The sequence below is a fragment of the Elaeis guineensis genome, chromosome 1, assembly GCF_000442705.2.
Source record: "Elaeis guineensis isolate ETL-2024a chromosome 1, EG11, whole genome shotgun sequence".
NCBI lineage: Eukaryota > Viridiplantae > Streptophyta > Magnoliopsida > Arecales > Arecaceae > Elaeis > Elaeis guineensis.
This window is the reverse complement of record NC_025993.2, coordinates 815,060-831,332: the sequence shown is the minus strand read 5'-3', so window position 1 is coordinate 831,332 and position 16,273 is coordinate 815,060. Positions and strand designations below refer to the sequence as shown.

At 40.6% G+C, this 16,273-nt stretch overlaps 1 protein-coding gene across 1 annotated transcript; it reads right to left on the bottom strand.

The window, feature by feature from the left end:
* Positions 1–2,506: 2,506 nt before the first annotated feature.
* LOC105035658 (heavy metal-associated isoprenylated plant protein 2) lies at positions 2,507–3,899 on the bottom strand. Its single transcript, XM_019848275.3, has 3 exons — positions 3,745–3,899; positions 3,264–3,345; positions 2,507–3,146 (listed from the first exon to the last, which is right to left on the bottom strand). The coding sequence occupies exons 1-3, from the start codon at positions 3,748–3,750 to the stop codon at positions 2,794–2,796; spliced, it is 441 nt and encodes a 146-aa protein (XP_019703834.1). The 5' UTR covers positions 3,751–3,899; the 3' UTR covers positions 2,507–2,793.
* Between the last annotated feature and the right edge of the window lie 12,374 nt (positions 3,900–16,273).

Sequence of the window (16,273 nt, the reverse complement as noted above, 5' to 3'; positions counted from 1 at the left end):
AAAAAAAAGGGAACAGGAAAAAAATTGCTCAGGCTGTTAAGGACCAACTTTTATGGGAAATATTGATGTGCTAACAATTGAAACTCCAAGAATTTCTTCATTGATTGGCTTTGTTGGCAACTAAGTGCAAAGCTAGGGAGGGCTGACTGGGCTTAAGACCATAAATAAAGATATTTACTCATTAACTCTCAAATCATCAAATCAATTGTACCTTTCTCATCGATTTTTTTTTTCCCCCAAAAAAATCTTATTGCAGCCAGTCGGTTGACTAAGAAAACTCAAAAGTTTAGCAACCTTGGCAGAGGAGGCTGCCCAACCTCCAAAGAGGTATTTGGCAGTTGCTAGTCTGGAACTCTTAGGACGATGTATTTCCTACTCTTAACTCTCAGAGAAACCAGTGAATATGGATGAAAGTATGTAAACCGAGAAAAAAAAAGGAAAAAGAAGCAAGTATGCGATTTTTCTTGTATGGTTCAAGGTCTTGGCTTATAACGCTAGATGCGTAGCTCCTTAGGCCTTAGAAATAGCAAACTCAGGACAAGTTAATAAGCCACTCTCAAGCCTCAAGATAAAAATGCTAGCAGGAATGGAACTAATGTTCGGAAAACAGTCCAAGTGGATGTATCCGACGTGCTCGTCTGTTTGTAAGACAAGGACTCCAGCAGTAGTTTAAACAAAAAAATACTCCACACCACGAGAGCAGCTGGTTCCTCCTTGTTTTCTCACATGGCCTTCAATAATTGTGGAGTCGATCGGTTCTCAATTATCTTGAAGCCACAACATTATCACAACTATGCATCTCTTATATCCAAGTATATTTATATTTAAACATGCGGAATACGAATCTATTTTTTTCATATTCCTTGATGCTCGTTACTGACTCTTCCAGAAAACATGAGCTGGTCAATCGTAAGTCTTTTTTTTTGCTGGCTCATCCCATGTGTTATCAAAAAAAAAAAAAAAAAGGGGGTGGTCCGGTTTCAATATATTATGTACGATTCTTTTCAGTAGTTGACCAGCTTCATTTCTAACTGGATTTGTTCCAATGATGAAATGCTACCAGCTCCAAGATTATCACCATGGTATTTTCTATATATCTTTAATTAGTGCTCTTCTAATTAGGTAAAAGATTTCAGGAGCATCTATATATCGAACTGTCATACACCATTCTGTAAGGAATTAAACACTCATCTTAACCATGATGCCCTATATATGTTCATCCTTCATCTTTTATTTTCTTTTGATTGTTTGTTCATCTGTCCATTAGGAGCACCGCCAATCAATTCAAATAAATGATGCAAGAATTATCCGCATCGGACACTGGAAAAACAGCTCCGGTTGTCTGAAAATAGGTCAGCTATTTGGTTTATGGAAGTTTTTTATGGATTAGATGTGCCAAATATATTACTCATGCAATATTATAATCTACTTTTCACACCTTTCAAGAGAGTAATGTTTTGTAGATTTTCTTTGCTCGTTCAACATGGATATCCATTACTTACTGATCATTATCCATATGGTATTCACAACTTGGTTTTTCATACAGCTATCTCAGCGATAAAATTTTGCAGAGAAGCTAGATCGGGTCAAAAACAGATGAAGATGAGCTGACCGATGGCCAGAATTAGTGCGACTTCTGCACAATATGATCGTTTAAATGGGCATAATTTTCAATCCACCCCCTGGAAGAATCATGCATTACAATCTAGAATGGACAGTGTTGGGGTAGGTTCCGTCGCTTAACCGACTATCTCTGGACCGATTAAAAAAATTGTACCGATTAACCGACAATCAATCCAGCTCGGATATATAAAATTCCCCCCAAGTTAGGTCATGTCACTCAAGCACCATGCTCTGAGCGGCTAGCTGCGCGGCATGATGGAGTACTACGATCTCATTAAATGCGCTCTCAAGGATATTTATTACCCCCCACACTTGTCAGCCGTACGACAGGACATGATCGATATGATCGCCTGTCCTCTCATCATTCATTTTGATCTCTCTATAAATAGAAGTAAGCGGAGACCCCTCCAAGTATGCATAGATGCACTATCTCAAACTCAGAAACTCTGCCATTCTTTCTTCTTGGACCATTTACTGATTTAGGCATCCAAGAATCTTCATCGGAATCATCTCCAATGGAATTTATTTTGCAGATTCTTCTTTTTTGGCGTTAAGCGAAACCCAGCACTCTTTTCTTCTAAACTCTATTATCGCTTTTCATCTTGATCTTGACTGGTGCACCTTCTTCGAAGATGATATTTCATTCATCGACAATCCCATCATCACTGGTCGGCTTTTGATCGGCTATCGACTATCCACCGGGGTAAGGCCGCAACAGGCATAGAAGATCCGAATGGTTTCGTACCTATTGATATTGTTTTGGCTACTGTAATCTTTCTGACATAAACAAAATGTTTTAGCTTGGGGTTGCAACTTGCATGGAGGGCAGTGGTAAAGCCCCTCGCCAGTCTCAAAAATAAATTAATAACGGCACTGTATATTTGATATCCCGAAATAAAGTAGACATGCGTTTATTTATTTATTTGACTTTTGAAGGAAAAAGGAGGCTCGAAAAGCCACCCATTTATTAAAAGAAGTAGACGAGTATTTGTTGTGTCAAACGAAAGGAACAAATGAACAAAGGATTTCTAAGGGGAGGCCATTTCCAGAGCAAATATTTGAGCTTGGGTTGCTGATTGCACTCCAGCATGTGTTAATAGTATAAGGATGATACATAGAGATTGGAGCAGGTAAAAGCCATGAAACCCATCAACGATCACGCTAATGCCTTTAAAGAATGGTGCACCTATTCGACTCGTCAATCCAGACGATGTTGCCATGACTGCCCCCAGGCTTGCATGTGTTACAACATGGAGGCAAAGGTTTGCACTCCTTCTTGTCATCCCCATCCTTCTTGCCATCCTTCTTGCCATCCCCATCCTTCTTGCCATCCTTCTTGCCATCCCCATCCTTCTTGCCATCCTTCTTGTCATCTTTCTTCTCCTCCTTCTTGTGTGGCCCGACACTCTCAATCTCCACCATCTTCCCGGCCTTCCGCAGCTGTTTTACAATGATCACAGCATCCACCGCACCAATAATCGTCACGGTATTCTTCTCGACGTCCACAGATATTGAAATGATCCCTGTCATGCCAGCAACACAATTTAATCACACAAAAAAAATTAATTGATTAATTTGCATATATAATTCGATGAAGCAGATAGTATATACGTTATAACATGGCATCATTGATCACTCACCATCGACTTTTGCGACTATCTTCATGATGCAGGCCTTGCACTTGCAGCACAAGATGATGATCTTCAGCACAATCTTCTGCACCTGCGCGTGTCGGACGCCATGGAAAAAAGTTTCAGACTGACTTGCCAGATACACTAAATTATTATAAGCATAGTGCACGATGGTACGAATCAAACTACTTCACCATGAAGGTTTTTCAACACACTCTCTTTCAGAAAATTAATATTCTTTATGTTATACTTATTGTCTCTCAATGGACGTATCAGCAAGCTCTCCGCATATATATATCAAAATGAAACCTGACGACACTGACGTATATATGTCTATGAATGAAAGTGATGAATATATTCTCTCATCGAACTTGGATCAGCAACTGAATTACGTAACGTAACCCACACCAAGCGTTACTAATGTATAACGTACGTAGTAACTATAGACATTATGATGGAAAAGTACTGTGATAATCCTAGTCAGACGAACCTGCATACTGGCATGCACGTGCAAAGTGCGATTGTTTGTGGTGGCTCCGGCCAAAGAGCTTGTTACCAAAGAAACAAGAAGAAGAAGAGCAAATTAATTAAGAGCTATGGGAGCTCCCGATGGAGTCGTTCGAGTCTGTATATATAGGAGCACCGTGGGAGGGCTGTGCTCGGCCCAAGTCCTTGCAGTCATCTCAAACACCTTTTATTAAAATGGCCATCAATCGTGAATTATTAGGTCAATTAGGTCGGTAGCCAGTTTATCTATGGATTTGGTGGCGAACGCGGGTGCAGAAGCACATGCAATGCGTCGCTTAGCAGTCCTCACAAGATTAAAGATTAATGGCTAAGGGATAGAATAATGAGTGGTAGCCAACCCCTATATATGGATCCTTTAGTTTTTTAATTCAAGCGAGGTGGGGTTTGAGTTTGACCTGCGAGATTCTAATGCATGTGATTGCAGCTCTATTTGTTTAGCAGAGCGACCGCAGTCTCGGAGGGAGGAAACTACCGGGCCATGAGGTTCTTGGCCGGGTTGGCGAGCTTTTACTTTAGAATTTAATTTAAAACTAGGGTTCTCATGACCTTGGCTTTGTCGCGAGCTCCAGCCGACGAGGCGCGATTGGTCCTTGCCAGCTGTGAGGTGGCCGCTGAATAATGATGATAATAATTTTGCCGGACCAGAGTGTATGGGTGTCCCTAGTATTTTGAATCCGCTAGCGGACAAAATTGTGGAAGAAGCTTCTCTCGTCTCTACGAGAAATAATTGATGCTAAACCCGTGCTTCTTTGTTCCTTTTTTTTTTTTTTAAATCCTTAGTCGACCTCTTTCAATCGAGATGTATATGTGTGCAGCTATATCAATGATATGGATATTTGATTAATGATATAACACTTCAGTTTAAATTTCCCATTATCCATCTTGGAATCCGGAGGAGCAGATGATGTCGGAGACAGTATGCGTGTGTACCTGTCCTTCTTGAGTTTAAAATCAATATTAAGGCATTCAAACTAAAATTCCACTCCATCCGACTTGCTTGTTTAACCTTAAAAATATGTAAAAACCACAACTATATCTTTTAGACTTCTAACTTAAAAATCAATGATTCTAAAATGATATGAAACCATATTTTGCTATATTTGAAATATTAAAATTCAACGTATATATATTGAAACATATGCATATCTTGAGCAATAAAATAGATTCTCAATTTTCATATTCTTTTATGTATTTTAGCATGTTAGTATAATAGAAAGCATCCATTTTTATATCCGCATGATGTATAGATTAGAGATCACCAAAATATATAATACTTGATTTGGAAGAACCTTAGTGATGTAGATCATGATCGGTTGTGTAGATATTCTACTTAAATGCTTTGTTATTGACTTTGGACTCAAGAGGAGTGAAGACCTCTTCTTTAGGAGAAGTATAGTTCTCTTAGAATTTTATAGGGTGCTCATGTATGTAGTTTCAAAACTCTTTTGAAAACATAGCGGAATAATAGATTAAAATCTTTCAATCTAGAACATGCAAATATTAAAGCACCTAAGAATCTAGTTTATATACAGAAAATAACATATGCTGATTTTAATCTAAAAATAAAATATGTGATCGGATCACATATCTGTTTCATTTTTTCTTTCCTCAAATCTGGATCTGTAAGATAAACAGATTCTCTCTTAGCCACACAAATATCCGACCTCTACAGGTATCCATACAGAAACAACTTGGATTGCTCTTCTTTTCTTCTTTACATGCAATTGATCAATCCTTGATCTGCTTTTGGATCGATCCTTTTGATCAACTCCTTGACCAGTCTTTTTTTCTTCCTTGGATTTTTTTTGATGTAGAACAACCACCAACCAAAACTAGAAAGAAAGATGGGATGCCCAACACCTTTTGGGCAAGTGGATGCTATTAGAATGCAGGGTGGTTTCATGCATATAGTTTAAAAATTTTGCAAGCTATTTTATACAACGAAAGTAAATTAAATTAAAATTTTTTAATTTAATAATGCACCAGATCTCATATGTAAACTACATGCTAGATCTTGACACGAACATGTGACTTTGATCTGAAATTTAAAAAAAAAATAAAAGATATCAAAAAAAAAATGGAGATCTAATCTCCATACCTTCAGATCCTGTGGATGTCTAGGATTCGAATCGTACCCGTGCAAACACCCGACCTCTGTAAGTATTCACACGGAGATATCTGATCGAAGCACCGAGATCACCGGTATACTAGCACCTTGCAGACTTCGCTCCTTAGCTTTGGATCTGAATCCTCTTCTAGAGCTTGAAAAAGATAAAGGCTGTGCGAACTCTTTTGCATAGATCTAACTGGATTTGATCAGATCACCAAGAAGAGAAGAAGAACCTTTCTTCTTCTCTTTCTCTCTCTCTTTTTCTCTCCTTTACATCTGATCTCATTAGATCTTTGGGCATGGAGGTTGAAGGAAGAAGGGAGGGTGGTGTTTGAAAAATAAGTTACAATGCCCAAAAAGAAGCTGTTGTTGTCCAGCTATGCAACCCAAGAGGAGGGAAGGGTGAATTAGATTTTTAAAATTTTAAAGTTAATTTAGAACTATAAGGATTAAATAACAATGAGCAGGTTATATGCAGAAAGTGATTTAAGCAAGGTGCAGAAATGAGAAGCAAGAATGCAAGAAAATAAAGAAACTTAGAAAAAGAACAAGTAAGCACAACACAGACAATCAAGATTTATAGAAGTTCGGTGCCAACCTTGCACCTACATCCACTCCCCAAGCTCTTACTTGAAAAATTAAATCCACTAAAATGTATTCAACAAGAATACAACGTCGGTACCTTCGACTCTAGCTATCCTAAGCTAGAACATTTATTTTTCAGATACAAGCCAACCCAAATACAATTCGATTCAAGGTTCGGACCAACCTTTTCAAATTTTGGAACCCTTCCAAAACTAAGGATCAAGACAAAAATAGAGTATAAGAGTTAATCACATGGAAATACAAGTTTAATTCCTTTAATGAGCAAATTAAAATTTTAAATACACTTTACACAACAAGGAAGAAGCTTTTCTGATTTTTCTCAAGGTTGTTGAAGACTTGAATGAGCTCTTGAGGGGTTGGTGAACTTGAAATGAAAGTTTCTTTTGCTTGAAGAGGCCTTTTTCTTTAGAGCTGAAATGAATGCTTGAAATCTCTTGCTTTTTTCCTCCTTTAAGTGCCTTTATATCTTCAATGGATCGTGGAGAGTAATTTGAACAGGATTAGAGCCATTGAAGTGCATTAAATGAACATTAAATATAGTCAAAATAAACTAAAAAATTAGCCGTTACGGAGATTTTCTATCGTAGGGGTCGACTCATAGGGTCGACCTCTGTGGTGCAGAACAGAAAGTCACTGTTCTGTATCTTTGGCTTGCACAGTAATAGAGGTCGACTCATAGAATCGTCTCTTTTGGGTGTGCCGGCCAAAAATAGTATGCCGTTCAGCCCTTTTGACAGGGATCGACCCTAGGAGTCGATCCTTTTCTTTAAACTTGATTTTCTCTTAAAATACACATCCAAAAAATATGAAATTATCTCTAATAGATCACAAATCTTCTGTTCTTGCTCTTGAGGCTTTCGAATCAGAACTTGATAAAATTACGATTTTGTCTCTGAAATATAATAAATCTTTTTCCAAGCCAAAATAATTATTAACCCCTTCAAATATTTTATAATCATCAAAATCAATTCAAGGAGCAACAATCTCTCTCTTTTTGATGATGAAAAAATATTTGAGCAAAAACAAAATATAACATATAACATATATAAAGCATAGATTAAGAATTTTAAATTTATGAAGATACGTTACTTAAACATTATAGCCAATTATTTGAATAGAAAGTATCATGAGTAGTTTGAAGATTAGTTTTAAGATAGTTTATGTTGGGTATAAAATACCCCCCAGCCGAAGTTCGTGACAGGAGTGACCCTCCGGGGATTCTACCGACTTCCGACCTTCGGCTACATCTCTTCGAACCTCTCTGGCGGCCGAGCCTCTGCAATACTCCCAAGTTTTGCCGATGGATAAGCCCCCACCAGCGTCGATCGGATTCTTCACGATGGACGGACTCCACCCAAGTTTTCACGATGATCGACCGCCTTCTAGACTTCGTCCGGATCCCTACGGGAGCCGGACTTCATCCCCGACTCCGGCTGCAGGAAGACTTCGTCCGGACTCCTACGGGAGCGGGACTTCATCCTCGATTTCAATTGCAGGTAGACTTCGTCCGGACTCCTACGGGAGCCGAACTTCGTCCCCGACTACAATTGCAGGTAGACTTCGTCCGGACCCCTACGGGAGCCGGACTTCGTCTCCGACTCCGGCTGCAGGAAGACTTCACCCTGACTCCTACGGGAGCCGGACTTCGCCCTCGACTTCAATTGCAGGAAGACTTCGTCCGGACTCCTACGGGAGCCGGACTTCATCCCCGACTATAATTGCAGGTAGACTTCGTCCGGACCCCTACGGGAGCCGGACTTCACCTTCGACTTCAATTGCAGGTGGATTTCGTCCGGACCCCTATGGGAGCCAGATTCCGTCCCCGACTACAATTGCAGGTAGACTTCGTCCGGACTCCTACGGGAGCCGGACTCCGTCCCCGACTATAATTGCAGGTAGACTTCGTTCGGACTCCTACGGGAGCCGGACTCCGTCTCCGACTACAATTGCAGGTAGACTTCATCCGGACTCCTACGGGAGCCAGACTTCGCCTCCGACTTCAACTGAAGGAAGACTTCATCCGGACTTCGCCCCCGACTTCAACTGAAGGAAGACTTCATTTGGACTCCTACGGGAGCTGGACTTCGCCCCCGACTTCAACTGAAGAAAGACTTCGTTCGGACTCCTACGGGAGCCGGACTTTGCCCTCGACTTCAATTGCAGGTAGACTTCGTCCGGACTCCTACGGGAGCCGGACTTCGTCCTCGACTACAAGTGCAGGTAGACTTCGTCCGGACCCCTACGGGAGTCGGACTTCATCCCCGACTCCGGCTGCAGGAAGACTTCGTCCGGACTCCTACGGGAGCTGGACTTCGTCCCCGACTACAATTGCAGGTAGACTTCGTCCGGACCCCTACGGGAGCCGGACTTCGTCTCCGACTCCGGCTGCAGGAAGACTTCGCCCGGACTCCTACGGGAGCTGGACTTCGTCCTCGACTTCAATTGCAGATAGACTTCGTCCGGACTCCTACGGGAGCCGGACTTCATCCCCGACTACAATTGCAGGTAGACTTCGTTCGGACCCTACAGGAGCCGGACTTCATCCCCGACTCCGGCTACAGGAAGACTTCGTCCGAACTCCTACGGGAGCCAGACTTCATCTCCGACTACAATTGCAGGTAGACTTCGTCCGGACCCCTATGGGAGCCGGACTTCGTCCCCGACTTCGGCTGCAGGAAGACTTCGCCCGGACTCCTACGGGAGCCGGACTTCGCCCTTGACTTCAATTGCAGGTAGACTTCGTCCGGACTCCTACGGGAGCCAGACCTCATCCCCGACTACAATTGCAGGTAGACTTCGTCCGGACCCCTACGGGAGCCGGACTTCGTCCCCGACTCTTGCTGCAGGAAGACTTCGCCCGGACTCCTACGGGAGTCGGACCTCGTCCCCGACTTCAATTGCAGGTGGACTTCGTCCGGACCCCTACGGGAGTCGGACTTCGTCCCCGACTCCGGCTGCAGGAAGACTTCATCCGGACTCCTATGGGAGCCGGACTTCGTCCTCGACTTCAATTGCAGGTAGACTTCGTCCGGACTCCTACGGGAGCCAGACTTCGTCCTCGACTACAATTGCAGGTAGACTTCGTCCGGACTCCTACGGGAGCCGGGCTCCGTCCCCGACTACAATTGCAGGTAGACTTCATCCGGACTCCTACGGGAGCCGGACTTCGCCCCCGACTTCAACTGAAGGAAGACTTCATCCGGACTTCTCCCCCGACTTCAACTGAAGGAAGACTTCATCCGGACTCCTACGGGAGCCAGACTTCGCCCCCGACTTCAACTGAAGGAAGACTTCGCCCGGACTCCTACAGAAGCCGGACTTCGCCCTCGACCTCAATTGCAGGTAGACTTCGCCCGGACTCCTACGGGAGCCAGACTTCGTCCCCGACTTCAATTGTAGGTAGACTTCGTCCGGACCCCTATGGGAGCCGGACTTCATCCCCGACTTCGACTGCGGGAAGACTTCGTCCGGGCTCCTACGGGAGCCGGATTTCGAGCTCCTACGGCGAGTGGTCCTTGCCTGCCACCTTAACATCCAAGGCACCCAACAGGATTTGCAGCATCCGAGCTCCTCTCAGATGGGTAGCTAACCACCTCCCTCCGTCAGACACCCCAACCGAACTTCGACCGACGGGCCTGGACCCCCTGGCAGGTCACAGTAACGGCCATGACTCTGCTCCACTTTCTGCGATAGATTCCGTGCGGCTCCATCACTCCCTGGCATGCCGCAGTGACGGCCACGACTCTGCTCCACTTCCTGCGACGGATTCCATGCGGCTTCATCACTCCCTGGCATGCCGCAGTAACGACCACGACTCTGCTCCACTTTCTGTGACAGATTTCGTGCGGCTCCATCACTCCCCGACAGACCACAATAATTGCCACGATTCTACTCCACTTCCTGCGACGGATACCGCGCAGTTCCTCCACCCTCTGGCAAGTCGCGACAACGAACGCCGCTCCACTCCCCGCAACAAACTTCACATGGCATGTCCCGGTGATGGCCACGATTCCACTCCACTACTCTTCACAACAAACTCCTCCTGACCCCTAGCAGCCCACTGCCAGACGGTTACAAACATCGCTATCAGTCTGTTTCCCCCTCCGCCTATAAAAGGAGGACCCCAGATACGTTATTCTCTAAGCTCTAATTTTTATCCCAAAAACTCTGCTAAAATTTTCGTTCGAGCACTCCATTCTTGTTGAGGCAGAGAACTGACTTGAGCGTCGGAGGATCTTGCCGGAGCAACCCCAACTTCGGTTTAGACTTCTTTTGCAGGTCCCGACGGCGACCGCGACTCCCTCGACTCCAGCTTCTCCGACGTAGGCAGATTTTTGCACCCACAGTTTATAAGATTATTTTTTTTTGACAAATTTACTTTGATAATTTTGTTTATTGCTCGATTTTATTTTTTTACTCTCCCTTTTTGACAACATCAATTAAGATCATTACTCTCCTTTTTTAAAAAAAAAAAATGAAAGAGACCCCCCCTCACTATAGCAATCATAAAGGATATTTCAATTTATTCATATAAAAGATATTGTCATTCATAATATTACATCGCACATATATGAGGTATTTTTCATATCACAGAATTAAGACATTTCAATTGAGGCCATTCATAAAAAATCAATCCAAAGACATTCATATAAGATAACAGTATATATATATATATCCAAAATGTGACATATGTGTCACAATACATACGAGTCAAGTCAAAATACATAGGCCATACAAAAGTCATGGATAACAAAAAAAATTCAACTATCCATGAGTCAATTTGCCAACCAATACAAAGGCCATAAGCTAGATCCTAGACATAAAAGACTAACTATGCTAGATCTAATAGATGTCATGGCTAGAGGCATCAGAATCAGAAGAGTCAGAGATATGATGAGGAGTCTCAGGATCAAAGCCACAGGCACGTCCTCGACCACATCTGCCTCGGCCACGGATAGAAGTACCGACACGAGTAAAAGGATAAGAAGTTTTCTGAGCCTGGGAAGCTATGGACTGTGCTAGGAGAGAAAGTCTGATGGTGTCTAATTGTTCCACAGCTCTCATCATGGACTGCATCAAGGCACCAATCTGAGTAGAGACAGTCTCATTGGAGCCCCTGATCTCTCTCCTCAAAAAATCAAAGCCACTCTGCAAAATACCTCGAAGTCTAGCCTCCTCTGTAGATAGGTAGGAGACCTCCATGATGTCTTCTTGCGGCTGGAGATGGGTTAAGGCTAATACCTGCCTCTGCAAATCTAAAACTCTGTCCGTCAGTCTCAGAACATATCTCTCAAGCTCCTCAAGTCGTGCAGACTGAGCTGTAAGCATCTGAAAGATAGTAGAGATATGAGGGATCAAGATCTGGTCTGAAACAGTCTGAGATATCATCCTCTAAGTAAAGCCTGAGGTGACAAATTACTGAGATAAAATGGAAGCAATACACTGAAACATCAACTCAATCTGATCGTCTGCAAGTCTGACCTCTGAAGGATCTACTCTGCTCCCAGACTGTGGTATAGAAATATGCCTCCTCATTGACTCTGAAGGACCAACCTCGTGATCAGACACGAACTGAATATCAGGAGATGCTCTGTGATCATGAAGAGGTGAAGATGGTTCCTCCTCCTCTGCTCTCTCCTCAACACCCTTCTACCAACCGCCATCAGTCTTTGAAAAATCCATACGATGCAGTGTGTGGCAGTTGATGGTGTCAGAATGTGATAATTTGATGACTGCCTCCCCCTTAAAACAGACTCCGAACCTCCTAAAGATCAGGATGAGTGCCATACCATAAGGCAAGTGAGCTTTAGACCTATTCAAGGTCTCTCTCATGGTCTCAAACATCAAAGCAGGAAGGTTCAAGGGGGTCTCGATGATCACATGGTACATGATGCAAATATTCCTACCAGATAAGAGGTCATGCCTACCACTCCTAGGGACAAAAAGTTTGGTAATCATGTGATGCAAAAGTCTCATTTCTACTGAAAGAATCCTTACTTCTAATTTATTTAAGTTTTTAGTAAATATTTTTTTTAAAATAATACTTATTTCTTTTTCTTTGATTGGGAGCTCCATATGAGTATAACCTTCACAAGGCAAGTGCAAGATTTGTCCTAAATGCAATGGATCAAGAACAATGTTAACACCTTTCACTAAAGACTTTACTGCTCCATTACAGTAACTTAAATTCAAATAGAATTCTCTGACCAAATCCACATAAATATTTTCTTTCAAAAGATAGTAAAACTTTCATCCTTGATTTTTAATTTTTGATCCAATAGAGAACCCTTCTTTTTCAAAAATCCTAAAATCTATGTTCTTTCTGGGTTTCACTTTTTGATTGGAGAGAGGTACCTTGCTTGGACTAAGAGGAGACTGTGTAGAAGCTGGAGCAGGATCTGGAGCTGGAGTTGGAGTAGGAGAGGGCTCGACTGTCATTTTTTTTCTATGCACATCCTCTTCTAACCCACGAACAGACTTTCTTCTCTGCGGTAGTTTTAATTTGGGAGCCATTTCGGACAAGAGAGACTTGCAAATTGCTTAAAAAACCTAATGAGAGGTGAGTGGAAAGAATTTTAGAGAAAAAACAAAGATTTTGGAGAGATAGACAGTCGGTTTGGAGAAGAGAGTTTGAAGTTAGGGTAAGCTTAATCCGTCCAAACGAAGAAGAAAAGGAAGAGGGATTTAGTTCCTAAAAGGATGATTTGAAAGGAGAAATCTGGTGGGAAGAGAGATTTTAAGACATTTTTGTGATTGAGAGAGTGAAGAGGGAGGAGGTTTTGTTTGGTGAGATGAGGAAGACGAAAGACAAAAAGGGTCGGCTCAATTACAAAAGGAGATTTTCAAATAAAATAGAGCACCCGATGAGTTTTAATGAAAATTACAAGTTTACCCTAGGGTCTACTCATAGTTAGAAAAATTAAAAAAATGATAGAAAAATTTAGAAAAAAAAAATTTAAAGCTAGAGGGAAGGGTGTCTATTTAAGAGATTGATCATATGAAGGATAGTTTTGAGCTTTTAGAAAAGGAGAGATGAGAGTTGAGCTCAAAAATTGGTTCAATAAATTTTTGATGAAAATAACTTAGAATCAGAAGGATACTTAAGTTGATGGATCAATGATTCCTAGTTCTCTCCTAATTTTACAAAATCTATCTTCACTTAAGGCCTTGGTAAAGATGTCAGCCAATTATTTTTCAATACATACATAATCAAGAATTATATCATGGTTTTGGACATGTTCTATTATGAAATGGTGTCTAATTTCAATATGCTTTGATCTAGAGTGCTGAATTAGATTTTTAGTTAGATTAATAGTACTAGTGTTATCACATCTTATGGGAGTTTTATTAAGTTTGATATCAAAGTCCTCAAGTTGTTGCATAATCCACAAGATTTGAGCACAGCAACTTCCAGCTACAATGTATTCAGTCTCAACCGTAGACAGTGCCATCGAATTTTGCTTCTTGCTAAATCAAGAGATTAAGTTAACTCCTAGAAATTGACAAGTTTCACTAGTATTTTTTCTATCTAATTTACATCCAGCAAAATCGATATCTTAATATCCTATTAAGTCAATTGATGAGTCCTTAGAATATCATAATCCTAGAGTTTGTGTACCTTTTAAATATTTAATTTTTTTTTTAACTGCATTTAAATATGATTCTTTTGGATTTGATTGAAAGCATGCACATAAACAAATACTAAATATAATTTCTGGTCTACTAGTAGTTAAATACAATAAAGAACCAATCATGCCTCTATAAAGTTTTGAGTCTACATTTTTATCTTCTTCATCCTTGTCAAGCTTACATGATGGGCTCATGGGGGTACCAATTGCTTTGAAGCTCTCCATTCCAAATTTTTTGAGTAGTTCTCTTGTGTACTTGCTTTGGATGATGGAGATTCCTTTCTTTGTTTGTTTGATTTGGAGTCCGAGGAAGAATGTAAGTTCTCCCATCATGCTCATCTCAAACTCCCCCTACATGAGCTTAGCAAAATCTTGATAAAGAGTTTTATTAGTAGACCAAATATAATGTCATCAACGTATATTTGTACAACTAAGATATCATTAGTAGACCCAAATACATGTGCAAGTCTATGGTGCCAAAACCAACTAGTCTCATTAATTTTGATATTCAAAGCTACTAGGCATTGTATGTTTATCTTGAAAAGATCATTCAAATCTATCATATAAACATTATCATATCTATGCCCAACAAATTTAATACCTTCATCATTGGGACTAGTTACTATGCATAATGAAGATTCAAAAATAACTTTGTATCTTTTGTCACAAAATTGACTAATGCTTAATAGATTATATTTCAAACCGTTTACTAATAAAATATTTTCAATATACTTGGAGGGAGTGATACCAATGTTACCTATACCGATGATCTTTTCTTTGTCATTGTCTCCAAAGGTGACCATCCCTCCATCTTTTGCATCAAGTGTGATGAATTGAGATTCATCACCGATCATATGTCTTGAGTACCCGCTATCAAGATACTATTTCTGATTTGTTTCTTGGGATGTCAGACACTCATACATACAAAAATCAAGTTTTGACTTTAGGTACCCAAGTTTTCTTGGATCCTTTTTGATTAGTCACAATGGTTCCTTTTGAAACCCATATTTTCTTTACATTAGAGTTTTCAGATTTACTAGAGAAACATGTATAGGATTTGTGTCTCACTTTACCATATTTAAAGCAAGTAATATTTAAAAACTTATTGCTTGATGAGTTCACAAAGATATTTTTTTAAAATTTTTATTTTTTTAAGGGGTTGTAGCTAAGACCGGCTTTGTCATAAAAGGCCTTTTGATTATTAAATATCATTTGAAGTTTATTTGAATTTAGAGTGAACTTTTCTACCATAGATTTTAACTTAACAATTTCATTTTTCAAGTTCAAATTTTCTTGTGTCAAGATCAATTTTTCATTTGAAATAATTTTATTTTCTTTTAGTAATGATTGATTCTTTGATTTCAATTCTTTGTTCTTTACCCCTAACTTCTTTAGATCATCAACTAGATCATAAAATGCTTCTTAAAATTTTTCAAAAGTAAAGTCATCAGAAGTTTCAGTGTTTACCTCATTTTCATGTGCCATAAGACATAAGTTGGCTTGCTCATGTGAATTTTTTTCTTCGGAGCTTAACTCATCACTGTCTCTCTATGTAGCCACCATAAATTTTTTCTTATACTTCTTGGGACCCTTCTTAAGTTGTGGATATTCGGACCTAAAGTGTCCTGACTTCTTATATTCATAACAAATAAGGGGCTGCTCTTATCCTTCTCCTTGCTATGCTCTCCTTTTGTAGGTGGCCTCTTCCTCATCCCTTGTTTTCTTTTCTTCAAAAATCTCTTAAACTTTCTAGTGATGAAGGTTAATTCTTCATCTTGCTCTTCATTTTCTGTTTCATCGGATTCTTCATTGAGTTGAGTAGTGGATTTGAGGATGATTGTCTTTTTCTTCTTGACATCTTCTTCTTGATGTTGTTTCATGCTTAGCTCGTGCATCATTAGCGATCCTAGAAACTCCTCCAAGGGTAAGATATTCAGATTTTTGGCTTCTTGAATTGCGGTCACTTTAGCCTCTCAAGTTCTTGGTAAAAATTTAAGAATCTTTCTCACAAGATCGCTATTAGTATAAGATATATCAAGACTTTTTAGATCATTAATAATATCCATAAAATAAGTAAATATTTTAGTTATTGATTCATCATGCTCCATTTTAAAGAGTTCATATTTATGCACAAGCATGTTAATTTT

Excerpts from the sequence above, each read along its gene's own strand:
- LOC105035658 (XM_019848275.3), bottom strand. Across the intron at positions 3,147-3,263 it reads GATAGTCGCAAAAGTCGATG|GGATCATTTCAATATCTGTG; the intron begins GTGAGTGATCAA and ends CTGGCATGACAG.